Here is a 17,723-nt window from a genome sequence, read left to right on the forward strand (position 1 = left end):
GACAATTACATGAAGCATCAATCACAAAAACGTAAAGATTGTAATTTTATTTTGTGAACATGTACAAGTTTAATTGGTTTTGCTAACTTAACCATCCAGGTTGCTATAGAAACGGTGAGCCCAGTCTGTAACAAACGTACAAACATAGTGTAAATGTCGTAAACACAGTTCCCACATGGAGTAATGAGTGAGTGAGGCAGATTTCACTTTTTAAATTGACAGTTCAGGCCTCAGGAAATAAAATAAAAATGCGTTTGTGACCGAATCTCAGCATCTCTCCGTAAAAAATTAAATATGAGACTTTAAGATGATTTAAGCTGAGACAGCAGTTCTCAGTTTTACCTCTGGGGACACAAACAACTGTGAAAGAATCGCTGCCTCACAGATCTCCACTGGCTGAACACGCCTCCTCATCCATAATTGACAGGCGGTGTATCCTCCGCTTTGCTACACGGAGGAGGCGTGATTAAGACGCTCAGACGCTCTATGCGGATGTTGTGACACCCTGTGGAGGAAACTCATTTCGCCTGCCATCTTTACCTCCTTACATTCGCTCGTGACCCACGGGCAAGCGGTCAACTGAGTCCCCAGACGCAGGATTGAGAACCGCTGGGTTTAACAAAGTGAAATCACAATATGGCTTAGTTTCAGGAAGACAAAATCAGAGTGCATGTCTCGCTACCTGATATTGGGTCCAAACAAACAAGCACACTATACACACACACACACACACACACACAGTACAAATACACAACATTTGATGCGCACTACTGGTACACTTCACAAAAATTTACAGGAAGCAGCAAAGACGGACTGTGTTTATTTGGTTGTCAAACTTTTGTTACTGGAAAAAATTTGCTTTCACTCCCTGTGACTTGATTAAAATGAAATATAATGACATGATCCAACCTGAATGGCACGTTTAGAAGGGGGATTGACAGGAGCCGCCCTTTTGAAGTAAAAAGTAAATGCATTTAGTAAAGCAAAGTACCTGCAACCGAGGCTTCAACCAACACAGAGACAAGCAGGTAACGGCATCAGATGTACAAACACTCTCCCCCCCCTCTGGAGACGCAACAACGTAAACAGAGGAAGCACTCGGAGTTACTGAGGGTTCAGTGGATCTTCAACAAACAGTAACCAGAAAAATGTGTCCATATTTACTAATGTTACACACCTGGGGCACTGGGAGGAAAAGCCACATCCGCATAATTTGAGTGTTTGGGTTCTTCTTAGGGTGTTCTGATGTCTAAGGAGAGAATTGAAACGTAAACAAAAGGCTGATTCATCATGGCTGATCATTGTTGTATCTATGATTTAAAGCAGGTGGTACCGGCAGAGCAGCTGCTGTCATTCTTAAGAGGAGACAACAGCGCGGTAGAGCATGATCGCAAAAGGAGGGAGTGTTTATGATTAGATGGATAGGGAGAGAGAGATGAAATTGAATTCAATAGCTTGACTCAAACTCCTTCATGAAGACAAACAGACTAAATGAACTCACTGCTGCTGTGTTCACTTACATAATCAACCTTAGTAAACATGCGGCGGACATTAGCAGCCTGGGCGGTGATTTTTGCGTCACGGTAAACCTGGAGCCTAAGACGTTACACAACACACTCGCCAGCAATTAAGGCAACACATCTGTTCACTGGGAGGGATATCGACACTTAGAACACAACAAACCCCTGAATAGTTACTGTAATGCTCACAGTCATCGCATCGTATATATAAGGGTGAGATATTGACGGGCCGACGTTGAGGACACGTTATGACATCATTCCTACACGAGCAGGAACCGCAAACCATGGCATGCCAACTCAAACACTTCTACAGACTAAAAACATGCACAACTAGGTTTGAGTTATTATTTTCTAAACTGCAAAAAATTAAACACTGTACAAAACAGTTTAAAAAAAAGAAAATAGGGAAGAAAAAAAGATCCGAATGTGAATTCCGTCTTTGCCGCGGCGTTCTGAATGATTTCCTGGTGTGCTTTCATGTCACCGTTGCTGCCTCTGCATGATGAGAGGATGAGCGAGTGTGTGTGTGTCTGCGTGTGTATGAGGGTGTGTGTCAGTCTTTGCCGGATGTGCACCAACCGCACACGTCGACTCTACGAATCCTCGTTGGGCTCTCGACTGTCTATCCTGGCGATTTTGCGCGGCGGCACCGAGTTCTCGCCCTCCGTCTGCTCCTGCTCTCTCTTCTTAGCCGCAGTCTGGAGACACAAAGGACACAGAGACGCCCATTACATCATCACACATGCTGGTTACTAAGGTGACCGGCCAACGTTTTTTGGGTGAATGTACCTTTTTATCCCACTGCTGATGAAGATGTCTCAGTAAAATGTTTGTCTTCTCTGTGACGATGACTGAAGGGAAAACAAACACACACACTGATTACAGCACTAAACACCTTCCTGCTTCCTGTCAAAGTGTGTGTTGCTCCATCAGCTCACTCTGCTCTGACGGATAATCCCGCGTAGGAAGATACACAGACGGCCGCCGGTTCTGAAACAAAATCGACAACCACCATCAACCACCATCAGCCTGGGAAGAGGACATATTCTGACCAATCAAAACTGGTCTGACCCCCTGCGTGGACCAGGACACTTACTGATGCTTTACACACAGAGTCTGCATGGAACCTGCTGAAGTTGTTCTTGTTGTAGACAGGTAGTCCCTTCAGGAACTCTGCCTGCGGACACACAGGAACGGGAATGTCATTAAAAACATTCCGAGGCGAGGGAGAAGGTGGATTATGTGAGGTAACCGATCGGACCCTTCCACACGTACGTCTGTGTGTACGTGTGTTTGTGTTCAATCGCCTCCAAACTTCACAAAACAAGGTTCAGGGGTATTTTTGAATGACCAAATTACATCAGGTTGGCTTTCACAGTGACAATTAACAAAGGTCAGAGGTCAAGAGAAGGAGCCAAGAGAGCCAACAGCAGGATTGGACCATTTCCACATTATAATGACATCATTGCAACTGTAAAGTGTCTTCACTGAACACAACTACTGCTACCACCCATATGTAACGAATGGAGCTCCTGGTTATTAGTTTAGTTTAAACAAAGAGACGTCACTAAATCACTGCCTGTTTATAATCGTGATCAGTAGTCAGGATAGTCAGGATACACAAACCCAGACTAACACGTGTTCTCTACCTGGTTATATTTAGAAGCTTCACATACACACCTATGGGACGAGAGTATCAAAGACACTAGAACATACTGGCTAGATGTTAACATACCTTCTCCATGTCTGTCCAAGTCTCCAGCTGTTCCTCCGTTACCGAGTAGCGTGACTGACACGCTCGATCGTTTGACAGCACTGGAGACGAGCTGAAGTTGCTGATAGCTAGCTTAGCTGCCGAGCCTGTTTGTCTTTGTCGTAGCCACAAATCCAGTTTGTTTTCCGGTTCGACAGCCTATTACGGTCAGTAAAACAACACACACTAAACGCGATGTTGCTATAAGTGAATCGCGCACATTTAATATATCGAAAACGTCCACTAGTGTAACAGTGGTTGCGGTGAAATCGCTGCTAAATGTAATTTTTTCCCCTAGTTGACTTGCTACTACTTCGCCAACTCCATTTTTGTTTGCCTGTAACGGGGCGGTGACGTCAGCGAGTCCTGTACGTCTCATTGGCGTAAGACTGATTGACGTTTCCAGGGAGGGAAAGTAGCGCGCTGATTGGTTTAGAGGAGACCAATCACCTATCAGAAGGCGGGGCCTGTGTCATGACAACAACCCCAGCGTCCTATTATGATCAGCAAGTCTGATGAACAGATGAATTTACTAGATTTACTTTAACCTAAATGTCACTTTCTGGAATACATAATAAGATAAGATGCTCCTCTATTACAATTAGTATTTTCATAGTTATTAACCCTTTAAAATGTTGATCTAAAGTTAAATGCTTTCAGCTCTGTCACTTTACTACCATAAGGTATAGAATCACCTTATGAACCCCCAAAAAAAGGAAAAGTTGAAACATATTTTTCAAAATTGTTTTATTAACCACATTTTGTATTTTGGCCATCTTTTCTTAACCTACATGACCTCAAACCCCATCACATACAACAGAATTAAGTCTCACTCTGATGGGAATACCAATCCCAAACAGACCGAATCACCTATTTGTTTGATACATAAACTCTAATATTTCTTGATCAGATCCTGTGTGTCTTGAAAGTCCTCCAGCTGAACCAGAAACGTTCAGTGTGTGAGCGATTTCCGTCCCTTCAACATGCGGCGTAGGATGACCTCAATGCCCCCTTGTGTGCTGATCCTCTTGATCCACCCGTGGGTCCTCTTGCGTTTGATGTTTTTGGGCTGATACTCTGTGCCTCTTTTCTTTGTCCGTACCTGCTGGTACTGCCAGGGAAGCTGCTGGAACGTCTCCGAGCCTTCAGCTCGAGAAGAAATGGGCCCGCATCTGGAAATCTGAGGTCCGACCGCTGTTCTGGATGCGACCAAGCTGCTAAATAGTCTCAAGTGAGAGGCACCAGTTACTGCAAGGTTTGCTGCATTGATGCTGCTGAAAGAGTCGAGATCACAACGGTAAACATCAAATCATCTTTACACTTTAGGATGCATTTTATGGCAAAACAGGACAGTCTTTGTATTGTGATCTGATTAAAAGAATATATATGCAACTTGTGTTAGAATGCAGCTTTGATACGAATTATACTGACTCACATAATGGAAATCACAGCAAATTACTGTACAGTTTAAACGCTTAACATCTAAATCATACAAATATCTGTGTATTAACAGCCAACGACTCCTTGCCGTGTCAAAGGTGTATTCTGTACATTTCTAGGTTTGAATTCACGTATCAAAGATTATATGTGCAGATATGTTGTGCTTTGTTAGGGTTAGCGGCAAACTAAATTACCTTGACTGAACGCTAGTAACTAACTCTATGTACTGCTAACGATGCTACCGTTAGCATCTCTAACAAACACTGCAGTCTCTTCCTTTTTAATGGCAGAAACACATAAGCTTACCTGCTGAAAGATGTTATTCCTCGCAGTCGAGTAAACGATGAGCGTATAATATTCATTTTTGTTATTTTAGACAGTTAACAGGAGAACAGCATGAATGTCACGGCCTGACGTTCACCTCCATCCATCCAGCAATGGGATTGGCTCAGGCATTTCGCCCAATTGAAATCGTTCTTACATGAACGGACATTTCTGCCCTGGGTTTAGACTGCAAGGTTGTTGTTTTGCTTTCCCCAAACCTCCTGGCGTGTTTGCGGAGCTTCTCCATCATCCTGCGTAACTCAAACATGGAGAAGATGATTGACTGCTTGAGGAATTGTTGATGCGAGACGCAACTAAATGTTAGGAAATAAACGTGGAGACAGCCTTTGTTCAGGGCACACACTTCAATCTTCTTACTGAATTATATCACTTATCAATCACACACTACAGCAAACATTTCAAGTGGCGTTTGGATATGCGTGACCTACAAATCCTAGCCATTTGATTGAGTGAGACAGTGAAACAGTGTAGCCATTGATGCCCCTTGGGCTCCTCTATAGTCACAGTTTATTTGGTGCCATGCTGTGGTAGTACCAGTTTCGCCTGTTTGTTCATCTGAGGTCACTAGCCACTAAAGACATTTCTGTGGTGCTGACAGCGACAAAGCACGAAGTTACAGGGAAACAGTTGCTTCAATGCTGCGAATTGAAATAGGATCACAAAGAATTGTTATACATTATATAACTATGATATTCAGTATTGTAGCAACATGACAGCTCTCTCTCTCTCTCTCTCTCTCTCTCTCTCTCTCTCTCTCTCTCTCGCACTTGTTCCATCTCTCGGCCTTAGCAACAGAGGCACACCGCGCCCCCATTGGCCGCTGGGAGCGTTTACTTGTCGCCTATTCGCCCTGCTACTTGTCACTCATGCGGAGTGGGCGGGGCGTGCGGTGGTCGCTGCAGACAGACCGAAGGGCAGCGGGGAGGATTTGGCCTGGATGCGCAGAGGATGCTGAGGGAGGAAAAACATCACACAGTCATGGGTGTTTTATTCAAATGCCATTGGCACACTTTCATGGCTCATTGCTTTACTATTGTTATTGCAAATTCACCCGTATTCTGTGATATCAATGAAATGAGGCCAATAAGCGTCACTCAAGGCTTTGCAGCATCCTCAGCGTAGATCATTTGTTGCACCTTAATGCAACATTTTTTTCCTGCACACTTTGATCAGCCTCTGACTGTTATCCCTGTGGTGCGGATCTCAAATCATCCGTGATTAATCAAGACTTGTGAAGGTAAGGAATCGATCTCTACTGAGTCTAATTAGGCTGTGTTTGGCATCGTCACGTAATATGGCATCTGCAAATGGTGCGCAATGATTACTTGCAGTTGTCTTCATGATAGCGCACAATGAGAGGCAATTTAAAAGAGGCAATTTGTGTCATTTTGCACCTTAATAGGCTGTCTGTCATGCAAGGATGTAGACATATTCATTGTTCTTGTGTATATATTACAATGTGAATATAATACTTCATTCTTGGCAAGCTATTGTGCTCTACAGCCTTCAACCTTCTGCTGTTGTTAATCTGGCTTGATGTTTTGAAGTCAAAGCCATAGCTTATTAGAACATCTAAGATGTGTGGAATTTGTACATTTGTCTATCTGACAGTAAATATAACAGGCATATTATATATATTTGTGTAAAGACCTGCATTTCACGTGCAGAGTGAATTTTAATGCATCCATTTCAGTCTATTGTACCCTGAATGTGATGGAAATGTAGAGCAGCACGCTGTGTACCAAATATGTGTTGTGATATAATCAAAATCAATTTTGCATTTTAGACAGAGATAACATAACTGATTACTTGACTTGTTTACTTGGACGTCTTGGTCTTCTCCACTCACCTATTCAAATCATGTTTGTTAGTAGGTCAGGAGGAGAGATGCTGGTTGTTTCTAGGTAGTTGTGTGCGAGTGTGCTCTAGTGGCATTTCAAGGGCAATTTTGACCTTTAAAAAGGTCAGTTGATGTCTAACCATGCAATGAAAAGCTCACCGCTGTGACCACATCTTAATTTAAAATCCTAGCAGACCGTCCTACTGCACTATAGAACACCTGTAGCTGATGTTGATGTAGTGCAACTGAATAATGAAATGATGGACAGATGGATGGATAGATGTTGCAGACTGGGAGTTGCATTAAGCTGCAGTATAGTGTGTCTGTTTGCTGCTTGAATCGGCTGCGGTTTTATGCTTTCTGGAAGAAAGGTCATTCACAACATCCCCTTGCCTTCAGGATGAAAGTGGATAGTCTAAGATACACTGAACCTCAGACCATCCCATCAACCACAACAACACACATGTGCAAAGTGGACATAAACACACTCTCACATACTAATGCACATACTGGTCTTCAGTCCATCAGCCTAATTTATGATGTTAATGAACGTGCAGACATGCGTCTGGTCTGCTTAGACCACTTTCACTGTTGTGCCTACTACTTTATTTATTCACCTCATCTTAAATATAGTTACTACTACTAATAATAATAATGGTAATGATGATGATAATGCCAACAACAACAATAACTATCATTATCATCAGCATCCTCTTTATACTTCTTTATTTTAAATATTTATACTAAGATAATGGCTCTCCAACAAAATATGAATGATGCACAATAATTGTGTTCTTATTAATAGAAAAGGTCAAATATTAATCTGTATCTGAAGAAGATAGTATGACTATAGTGTCAGTTATCAATTTATTATCCAAGTAATTGTAATCTCTGCTGAGCCATGATTTATATATGATGCCCTACTTTATTTGTAACATGATACATTATGAGCAATACTATGAAACCTGCCGTGTAGGCAGTAAGATAATACACACACTGTGTTCTGTTTCACATTTCTGTATCCAGGAAACAATAAAGCCTCACATGGGGATCCTTCCCAGTCTGTTTCCTTGTTATAATCAGCTTGCCTTTGTTTGGGTAGTTTTTCCTAATGATGCTTTATTTGCACAACAGCCAAAATGAAATGTGAGCAGTGGCTGTGAGTGACAGACATAGGAAACACTGGAGCTGGTGGAAGTGCTGTCATGCAGTTATGAGACATTTGCTGACATACACAAAAGTTGTACCTCATGACTGACATTTTCTATTTATATATTCCCCGCCTCAGGTAGTTATTGAGAGCAATCAGAATCATCTTCTAGGGCATTGAATCTGTATTGCGCAATAAGTTGTTTTCTTGTTTATTAATCATTTTTATCCTCAGAATGATGACATGTGAGTTTTGGAGGAGCTTTGCAGCCTATTGATGATATACATATACTGGCTGTATTGCCTGTAACAACATTTTCCTCTATGCTGGCTGTTAAATGTTAAAGGAAAGGATTATGGACCATTTAATTGAAATGGCATAGCTAGGAAACAGCCTGGGTCTAACTTGTCTTCAAAAGGAAATACACTTTGAGAATATTTGTTTGAAATTGTGCAAAGACTTCTAATATAATGGGTGATTTTGCAGGTATTTGTCATTTTCTCTGATGCATTATGTTGTTTATGTATGCAGGGAAGCACCATGCTGACCAGTATTACTGAAGGGATACTGTGCTGCCTGACAGGGAAGGCTGCCAGCCTTGTTTTGCCTCTGGAGTCGTCTGAACCCTCTAATGGCTTTGAATTTGTGGAGGTGAAACCTGGGAGAGTACTGCGGGTGCGACATATCATCCCTGAGCGTCAGCCAGTTGTATCAGAAAACCAAATGGCAGGCAAGGATAAGAGGGAGGGCAATGGAAACTGTGATGACACTGGCTCTCCTGAGGATTCAACTAATGAGTGTATAACCGGGAGCAGTGTCCACTGCAAGAGGAAGATCACAGTCTACCGCAATGGCCAGTTGGTGATTGAGAATCTGGGCGATGTTCTGCACTCTGAGATCCTGCAGTGTCAGGATGGAGATCTGGAGCCCTGTAGCACTTTAGAGGTGGAGCTGGCCGACTACAAAGAAATGGCCTCTTCTCCGGACCCCAATCCTGTTCGTCCCCCTGTTCCTTCTACCCCTGGCGATCAGAAACCCGCTCCCCCTCCTCGTCGTCGCCGTCGCAAGCCCAAGCGCACAGTGCAGATTGACTCCAAGAGGGTGATCTCAAGCTGCAAAGGGACTCACTCGGACGTAGCACTATTCTTCGTGCATGGCGTTGGCGGCTCTCTGGACATTTGGGGCAGCCAATTGGATTTCTTCTCGAGGCTTGGCTACGAGGTGATCGCACCAGACCTGGCAGGCCACGGAGCCAGCACTGCCCCACAGATCGCAGCGGCTTACACTTTCTATGCCCTGGCAGAGGATTTACGCGCCATCTTCAAACGATATGCACGTAAACGCAACATTCTCATTGGCCATTCATATGGGTAAGTGAGATGCTCTCAAGTAGTTCTACAGCTGATCAAAATAACTGGGATGTATTTTCATCTGATTTATTCAAAATTATTTCTCATATTATCTTCATTCCATATATTTCTCCCAGGGTGTCATTCTGTACCTTCCTGGCCCATGAATATCCTGACTTGGTCCATAAGGTGGTAATGATCAATGGTGGAGGTCCCACAGCTCTGGAGCCCAGCCTTTGCTCCATCTTCCAGCTGCCATCTTGTGTTCTTCACTGTCTTTCCCCCTGTCTGGCCTGGAGCTTCCTCAAGTAAGATTGGCAACTATGATATCAAAATTAACCCCACAGGCAATTGACGCACTACTAGTAACTTCCCTCCCGACAAATAAAATAGCAACTCTTGTCAAAATATAGAATAGACTCTTTGGCTATGTAAAAAAGCTCTTCACATTTCCTCTCTGCATTTGTTTTCAAGGGCTCCTTGTCAAACTGTACACCTAAAAGTTCTATCTAACACCTCCTGTCTCTCCCGTATGTAAAGAGCTGGATTTGCACGTCAAGGTGCCAAAGAGAAGCAGCTGTTGAAGCAGGGCAATGCCTTCAATGTGTCGCCATTTGTCCTGCGTGCCATGATGAGTGGCCAGTATTGGCCTGAGGGGGATGAGGTCTACCATGCCGAGCTCACTGTGCCCATCCTTCTGGTGCATGGCATGTGTGATAAGTTTGTCCCCGTGGATGAGGACCAGCGCATGGCAGAGGTATGACGCCACAGAGAGGACACATGAGACGTTGCCTTATATTGATGCTTTAGATTTTATATCACTTTCATGCTTAATTCATGATTTTGACTTTCTGTCTAGATCCTGCTCTTCGCATTCCTAAAAGTCATTGAGGAGGGAAGTCACATGGTCATGATGGAGTGTCCTGACACAGTCAACACCCTCCTGCATGAGTTCTTTCTATGGGAGCCAGACATGTCCAGAAAAGACAGCAACAAGACAGACGCAGAGAAGTCTGTCGCTGTCAATGACATTGTACACACACTAAAAACAAATAAGCCCATGTACAAATAACCAACGAGGAGCCTAGATTGATCAGTGACGCATTGGGAGAAGGCCTTTTTTGGCATGTGTTCTTAAGGTTGCTCCAAGGCTAGAGCCAAACACAGCCACCTGTTGAGGATGGAGGCGGTACTGATGGTCCAGGACGAGGCATGACTTGACCTGGTGCCAAGTAGCGAAAAATGGAAGCTACATAAGGACACCAGAATGAGATGCTTCTCTTTTCACAGGTCTGTGGTCTGTCACTCCATGTTTGCAAAATAACACATTACCAGGAGGTCAAGAGGACAGTGTCTATTTATGATATGTTTATGATATGTGTATGCTCATGATGAAAAACTGAGCATTGAGAGACCAAAAGCCTAAAACCTGCAAAACAGTGTCTGAATTTCCTCTTCTTTCTGTGAAATACAGCAGATTCTATTCAGCATTGGACTCATCCAACATGTGTTTTCGGTGGAAATTTGACACATGAATATGCAGTGAACTGGGAAAGAAAAGTGTTGATCGTGTTACTGCATTCTCAAATTCTGACTGGATGAGAATGACAAAAGACATGAAATATATTCCAACTAATTTCACCCCATACATCCTTCAAAACCATTATTGAAAAACATATTCAATGTTCATCTGCAAACCAGCCAATTAGCTGTGCAGACATACACACCCCTGGCGTGTGACACTGTGCACCATCTTGATTATGGAGACTTATTCAATAAAACTGTGTTATATTCCCAATTATGAGCAATATCCTTCTCATATATTTAACTCTTTAACTAAAAAAACAACCGGGTCATCAATGTTATATTTCTGCATGAAAATCAACACATCACAAAAATATATTACTAATTGGTTGAAGATGTGAACATACGTGAAGGCCAAATGCACCCCCCCACCCCGCCTTCATTCCAGCAGCCAAGCTTCCAAAAGTATTTCATTTTACAAACTACATTGGCCATGGTTTGGTCTCCTTTTCAAAGTGTTCCACTGTATCCCCCCTGTTAATCAAAGTGTTCCCCCAATATAAGTATTATTTTGCCTTTACTATGAAATAACAGCAACAATATGTGGTTGTATTAACCGCTTCAAGCTTTTGTGTCTAATGAAGTTGAAAAACCCAGAACAAGAACAAGAGTGTGTTCCCCTACTAAACTCCAGTCCGCCCTCTTCATAGAAAGGTGCCAGACTGAAAGAATGAGCTAGAAATGATGTTCATGGTGAGACATTCATTCATGGGTGTTGCTTTGTCTCATAATGAGACAGTAAGATGCGAGTTCTAAGCACAGTGTAATAGGCTCTGTGCTAGTGCTTACCTGTTGACTGCATGGTTTCTACCATTTTGAGGTGCAGAAACTATAAACTGGTGCATTTGCAACTGGATGCCCAGCGTTGAAACTTAAATAGAAGTCAGCCAAAGGAGAAGTTCCCCTTGCAAAGGGGATGTTTTTACAAACCATGCAGGTCTGTTATATATGCATTTTGACAGAGTGTGGATGCAACATGACCAGTCTTATGCACCTGAAACTAAATAAAGAGGATTTTAGATACTGGGAAAACAGGAGAGTGTACATTTTATAAAAAATCATCTAAGCTGGCCCTGATGCCTCTAAAATATTATATATTCTGTATAGACTTTCCAAAATACCATCAAGTGCTGCTGATGCAATGTACTCTATGTCTCCTTTGGTGAAAAGGTCAGTAAAACTGTATGGACAGCAGGGTGCACATGTACCTTTTCTGCTAAAAGTGTGCATATACAAATTGTTAGTGCTCTAATGTGCTATATCTTTTGTGGTTCATAAAATGTGTTCATGTTATTGTTGCATTTATTCATGGAAATCATAAAATATGCACTGCCTGGATGTAGATGCATATAACATTATATAGCTTATTAAAACTGTTGAAGTCGGTGTATGGATGTGCCTTCCCTGGCATGAAATAAAAACAGATGTTCAGAGTCTTCATTTGTCTTTGTTTGTAAATGACTGTGTTTATGTAGCTCTTTTCTCCAAAGCACTTTTCAATGACCTCGCTGATGGCAGGGGCAGATGGCACCATGCAAGGTGCCAACCTCATCTGGAGCAGTTAGGTCCAAGTGTTGCTTAACACCACTTAAAGAGGCCCAGTATCAAACGAGAACACCCTCTCTACGCATGCTTTTGACTTTTTTCTGGATGGATGTTCTTGGGGCAAATATATTGAAAAGGGATGAGTAATTGATCATACAAAGGTTGGGACTGTAATTCATTTACTCACTCACTCATTCAAGGCAGCAACCTCATCGGGAGCCATAAATGCTGGCTTGCCTGACTGACACCAGCAACAAGGTTGGATTTGTAGTGTCTAAAAGTTCCATAGTAGGTGTGGTATTGTAGTGTCTAAAAGTTTCATAGTAGGTGTGGTATCTGTGGAATGTGTAGGAGAGAGGCCTCTGGTTCCAGATGTAGGGGTCCATAGAGTATGGGATACACATGTATTTCCATATTTTCACATAAACAAGCATTCTATAAAAAAAGGTGCAGGACAAGGGTGTCGGGAGAGATCCATATTGGCTTCCGAACCTCTAACAGGCATAACATGGTGCTTGTTTTGATGCTGTACTTAACTGTAATAAACCTTTATTATACAAGCAAGACAATGTCAGCTGAGACTCCTTCTTCATCTTCACATCATCACCATCACATGAACAACAGATTCTACCTCAGTACCTAGCGTTTGAGTCCTCAAATGGTTGGATGTTCTCAGAAGCTCATTCTTAAAAACCTATGAGATTAAGAGTATTAGTAGTAGATTTCTTGAGCGATATAGAATAAAAAAAAACAGGGAATATTTTCTTGTATACTTTTTACCCTAAAAGCAGCTTTGAAATATGACTTTATAGGTACCATTGTTACTTTGTCATTTCAAAGGGCTCTATTGACGATCGTTGCCAGAAATGCTGGCTTGCCTGACTGACACCAGCAACAAGGTTGGATTCTTCCTCAGTACCTTTCGTGTGAGTCCTCAAATGGTTGGATCTTCTTAAAAACCTATAGCCCAACGTGGGGCTCGAACCCTGAGATTAAGAGTCTCATGCTCTACCGACTGAGCTAGTCAGGCTTGTGGATGGTGCATATTTCAAGATATTTTTGCCACAAAATATATTGGAAAAAGATGAGTAATTGATCATACAAAGGTAGGGATTATAATTCATTAACTCACATTTGTGTCATGCTCTACCCACTGAGCTAGTCGGGCTTGTGTTCCAATTACATATCAAGATTCCTTGAGCGACATAGAATAATAAAGAAACAGGGATTATTTTCTTGTATACTTTTTACCCCAAAAGCAGCTTTGAAATATGACTTTATAGGTACCATTGTTACTTTGACATTTCAAAGGGCTCTATTGACAATCGTTGCCAGAAATGCTGGCTTGCCTGACTGACACCAGCAACAAGCTTGGATTCTTACTCAGTACCTTTTGTGTGAGTCCTCAAATGGTTGGATCTTCTTAAAAACCTATAGCCCAACGAGGGGCTCGAACCCACGACCCTGAGATTAAGAGTCTCATGCTCTACCGACTGAGCTAGTCAGGCTTGTGGATCGTGCATATTTCAAGATTTTTTGCCACAAAATATATTGGAAAAAGATGAGTAATTGATCATACAAAGGTAGGGATTATAATTCATTAACTCACATTTGTGTCATGCTCTACCCACTGAGCTAGTCGGGCTTGTGTTCCAATTACATATCAAGATTCCTTGAGCGACATAGAATAATAAAGAAACAGGGATTATTTTCTTGTATACTTTTTACCCCAAAAGCAGCTTTGAAATATGACTTTATAGGTACCATTGTTACTTTGTCATTTCAAAGGGCTCTATTGACGATCGTTGCCAGAAATGCTGGCTTGCCTGACTGACACCAGCAACAAGGTTGGATTCTTCCTCAGTACCTTTCGTGTGAGTCCTCAAATGGTTGGATCTTCTTAAAAACCTATAGCCCAACGTGGGGCTCGAACCCTGAGATTAAGAGTCTCATGCTCTACCGACTGAGCTAGTCAGGCTTGTGGATGGTGCATATTTCAAGATATTTTTGCCACAAAATATATTGGAAAAAGATGAGTAATTGATCATACAAAGGTAGGGATTATAATTCATTAACTCACATTTGTGTCATGCTCTACCCACTGAGCTAGTCGGGCTTGTGTTCCAATTACATATCAAGATTCCTTGAGCGACATAGAATAATAAAGAAACAGGGATTATTTTCTTGTATACTTTTTACCCCAAAAGCAGCTTTGAAATATGACTTTATAGGTACCATTGTTACTTTGACATTTCAAAGGGCTCTATTGACAATCGTTGCCAGAAATGCTGGCTTGCCTGACTGACACCAGCAACAAGCTTGGATTCTTACTCAGTACCTTTTGTGTGAGTCCTCAAATGGTTGGATCTTCTTAAAAACCTATAGCCCAACGAGGGGCTCGAACCCACGACCCTGAGATTAAGAGTCTCATGCTCTACCGACTGAGCTAGTCAGGCTTGTGGATCGTGCATATTTCAAGATTTTTTGCCACAAAATATATTGGAAAAAGATGAGTAATTGATCATACAAAGGTAGGGATTATAATTCATTAACTCACATTTGTGTCATGCTCTACCCACTGAGCTAGTCGGGCTTGTGTTCCAATTACATATCAAGATTCCTTGAGCGACATAGAATAATAAAGAAACAGGGATTATTTTCTTGTATACTTTTTACCCCAAAAGCAGCTTTGAAATATGACTTTATAGGTACCATTGTTACTTTGACATTTCAAAGGGCTCTATTGACAATCGTTGCCAGAAATGCTGGCTTGCCTGACTGACACCAGCAACAAGGTTGGATTCTTACTCAGTACCTTGCGTCTGCGTCCTCAAATAATCGTTCTTCTTAAAAACCTATAGCCCACCGTGGGGCTCAAACCCACGACCCCGAGATTAAGAGTCTCATGCTCTACCGACTGAGCTAGTCAGGCCTGTGGAGTGTATTTTTCAAGATATTTATGACACAAAATACATTGGAAAAAAATGAGGAATTGATCATACAAAGGTAGGGATTATAATTCATTAACTCACATTTGTGTCATGCTCTACCCACTGAGCTAGTCGGGCTTGTGTTCCAATTACATATCAAGATTCCTTGAGAGATAAAGAATAAAAAAAAACAGGGATTATTTTCTTGTATACTTTTTACCCCAAAAGCAGCTTTGAAATATGACTTTATAGGTACCATTGTTACTTTCACATTTCAAAGCGCTCTATTGACAATCGTTGCCAGAGATGCTGGCTTGCCTGACTGACACCAGCAACAAGGTTGGATTCTTACTCAGTACCTTTTGTGTGAGTCCTCAAATGGTTGGATCTTCTTAAAAACCTACAGCCCAACGTGGGGCTCGAACCCAGGACCCTGAGATTAAGAATCTCATGCTCTACCGACTGAGCTAGATAGGCTTGTGGCTGGTGCATATTTCAAGATTTTTTGGCAGGAAAATATATTGAAAAAATACGAGTAATTGATCATACAAAGGTAGGGATTATAATTCATTAACTCACGTCTGTGTCATGCTCTACCCACTGAGCTAGTCGGGCTTGTGGTCTAATTACATATCAAGATTCCTTGAGCAACATAGAATTACAAAGAAACAGGAATTATTATCTTGTATACTTTTTACCCCAAAAGCAGCTTTGAAATATGACTTTATAGGTACCATTGTTACTTTGACATTTCAAAGGGCTCTATTGACAATCGTTGCCAGAGATGCTGGCTTGCCTGACTGACACCAGCAACAAGGTTGGATTCTTACTCAGTACATTTTGTGTGAGTCCTCAAATGGTTGGATCTTCTTAAAAACCTATAGCCCAACGTGGGGCTCCAACCCACGACTCTGAGATTAAGAGTCTCATGCTCTACCGACTGAGCTAGTCAGGCTTGTGGATGGTGCATATTTCAAGATTTTTTGGCAGGAAAATATATTGAAAAAATACGAGTAATTGATCATACAAAGGTAGGGATTATAATTCATTAACTCACGTCTGTGTCTTGCTCTACCCACTGAGCTAGTCGGGCTTGTGTTCTAATTACATATCAAGATTCCTTGAGCGACATAGAATTAAAAAAAAACAGGGATTATTTTCTTGTATACTTTTTACCCCAAAAGCAGCTTTGAAATATGACTTTATAGGTACCATTGTTACTTTGACATTTCAAAGGGCTCTATTGACAATTGTTGCCAGAAATGCTGGCTTGCCTGACTGACACCAGCAACAAGGTTGGATTCTTACTCAGTACCTTGCGTCTGAGTCCTCAAATAATCGATCTTCTTAAAAACCTATAGCCCAACGTGGGGCTCGAACCCACGACCCTGAGATTAAGAGTCTCATGCTCTATCGACTGAGCTAGTCAGGCTTGTGGAGGGTGCATATTTCAAGATTTCTTTGAAACAAAATATATTGGACAAAGACGAGTAATTGATCATACAAAGGTAGGGATTATAATTCATTAACTCACATTTGTGTCATGCTCTACCCACTGAGCTAGTCGGGCTTGTGTTCTCATTACATATCAAGATTTCTTGAGCAATATAGAATAATAAAAAACAGGGATTATTTTCTTTTGTACATTTTACCCAAAAACAGCTTTGAAATATGACTTTATAGGTACCATTGTAACTTTGTCATTTCAAAGCGCTCTATTGACAATCGTTGCCAGAAATGCTGGCTTGCCTGACTGACACCAGCAACAAGGTTGGATTCTTACTCAGTACCTTGCGTCTGAGTCCTCAAATAATCGATCTTCTTAAAAACCTATAGCCCAACGTGGGGCTCGAACCCACGACCCTGAGATTAAGAGTCTCATGCTCTACCGACTGAGCTAGTCAGGCTTGTGGATGGTGCATATTTCAAGATATTTTTGTCACAATATATATTGATAAAAGATGAGGAATTGATCATACAAAGGTAGGGATTATAATTCATTAACTCACGTCTGTGTCATGCTCTACCCACTGAGCTAGTCGGGCTTGTGTTCCAATTACATATCAAGATTCCTTGAGCGACATAGAATAATAAAGAAACAGGGAATATTTTCTTGTGTTCATTTTACCCAAAAACAGCTTTGAAATATGACTTTGTAGGTACCATTGTTACTTTGACATTTCAAAGGGCACTATTGACAATCGTTGCCAGAAATGCTGGCTTGCCTGACTGACACCAGCAACAAGGTTGGATTCTTACCCAGTACC

At 41.8% G+C, this 17,723-nt stretch overlaps 3 protein-coding genes and 4 non-coding genes across 8 annotated transcripts; 1 reads left to right on the forward strand and 6 right to left on the reverse strand.

Moving 5' to 3' along the window:
* Nucleotides 1-1,590: 1,590 nt before the first annotated feature.
* LOC142994300 (DET1- and DDB1-associated protein 1-like) lies at nt 1,591-3,622 on the reverse strand. Its single transcript, XM_076145067.1, has 5 exons — nt 3,256-3,622; nt 2,617-2,697; nt 2,459-2,510; nt 2,310-2,371; nt 1,591-2,218 (listed from the first exon to the last, which is right to left on the reverse strand). The coding sequence occupies exons 1-5, from the start codon at nt 3,262-3,264 to the stop codon at nt 2,114-2,116; spliced, it is 309 nt and encodes a 102-aa protein (XP_076001182.1). The 5' UTR covers nt 3,265-3,622; the 3' UTR covers nt 1,591-2,113.
* Nucleotides 3,623-4,023: 401 nt separating this feature from the next.
* On the reverse strand, nt 4,024-5,148 carry mrpl34 (mitochondrial ribosomal protein L34). 2 transcript variants are annotated; one of them, XM_076144917.1, is made up of 2 exons: nt 5,020-5,148; nt 4,024-4,544 (listed from the first exon to the last, which is right to left on the reverse strand). In XM_076144917.1, the coding sequence occupies exons 1-2, from the start codon at nt 5,073-5,075 to the stop codon at nt 4,226-4,228; spliced, it is 375 nt and encodes a 124-aa protein (XP_076001032.1). In that variant the 5' UTR covers nt 5,076-5,148; the 3' UTR covers nt 4,024-4,225. The 2 variants fall into 2 exon arrangements, with proteins under 2 accessions (XP_076001032.1, XP_076001031.1); XM_076144916.1 differs by having other exon boundaries at nt 4,024-4,547.
* Nucleotides 5,149-8,588: 3,440 nt separating this feature from the next.
* On the forward strand, nt 8,589-10,706 carry LOC142994318 (protein ABHD8-like). Its single transcript, XM_076145096.1, has 4 exons — nt 8,589-9,418; nt 9,535-9,705; nt 9,938-10,154; nt 10,257-10,706. The coding sequence occupies exons 1-4, from the start codon at nt 8,589-8,591 to the stop codon at nt 10,467-10,469; spliced, it is 1,431 nt and encodes a 476-aa protein (XP_076001211.1). The 3' UTR covers nt 10,470-10,706.
* A 3,255-nt stretch (nt 10,707-13,961) lies between these two features.
* On the reverse strand, nt 13,962-14,034 carry trnak-cuu (transfer RNA lysine (anticodon CUU)). The gene has a single exon. It is a non-coding gene; the product is annotated as a tRNA-Lys (tRNA).
* Nucleotides 14,035-14,909: 875 nt separating this feature from the next.
* On the reverse strand, nt 14,910-14,982 carry trnak-cuu (transfer RNA lysine (anticodon CUU)). The gene has a single exon. It is a non-coding gene; the product is annotated as a tRNA-Lys (tRNA).
* A 1,833-nt stretch (nt 14,983-16,815) lies between these two features.
* trnak-cuu (transfer RNA lysine (anticodon CUU)) lies at nt 16,816-16,888 on the reverse strand. Its single transcript has one exon. It is a non-coding gene; the product is annotated as a tRNA-Lys (tRNA).
* Nucleotides 16,889-17,290: 402 nt separating this feature from the next.
* On the reverse strand, nt 17,291-17,363 carry trnak-cuu (transfer RNA lysine (anticodon CUU)). The gene has a single exon. It is a non-coding gene; the product is annotated as a tRNA-Lys (tRNA).
* Nucleotides 17,364-17,723: the final 360 nt, after the last annotated feature.

The sequence above is a fragment of the Genypterus blacodes genome, unplaced genomic scaffold (genome assembly GCF_046128005.1).
Source record: "Genypterus blacodes isolate CSIRO-AG114 ecotype Tasmania unplaced genomic scaffold, CSIRO-AGI_Gbla_v1 ptg000029l_1, whole genome shotgun sequence".
In the NCBI taxonomy this organism is placed as follows: Eukaryota; Metazoa; Chordata; class Actinopteri; order Ophidiiformes; family Ophidiidae; genus Genypterus; species Genypterus blacodes.

Bases quoted from the DNA above. Each gene is read 5' to 3' on its own strand.
- LOC142994300 (XM_076145067.1), bottom strand. The intron at 2,511-2,616 runs GTAAGTGTCCTG...ATTTTGTTTCAG, and splicing joins ACTCTGTGTGTAAAGCATCA to AACCGGCGGCCGTCTGTGTA. The intron at 2,219-2,309 runs GTACATTCACCC...TTGTGTCTCCAG, and splicing joins ATCAGCAGTGGGATAAAAAG to ACTGCGGCTAAGAAGAGAGA.
- mrpl34 (XM_076144916.1), bottom strand. From the start codon at position 5,075: ATGAATATTATACGCTCATCGTTTACTCGACTGCGAGGAATAACATCT. The intron at 4,548-5,019 runs GTAAGCTTATGT...CGACTCTTTCAG, and splicing joins GGAATAACATCTTTCAGCAG to CAGCATCAATGCAGCAAACC.
- LOC142994318 (XM_076145096.1), top strand. From the start codon at position 8,589: ATGCTGACCAGTATTACTGAAGGGATACTGTGCTGCCTGACAGGGAAG. The intron at 9,706-9,937 runs GTAAGATTGGCA...CCGTATGTAAAG, and splicing joins CTGGCCTGGAGCTTCCTCAA to AGCTGGATTTGCACGTCAAG. The intron at 10,155-10,256 runs GTATGACGCCAC...CTTTCTGTCTAG, and splicing joins AGGACCAGCGCATGGCAGAG to ATCCTGCTCTTCGCATTCCT.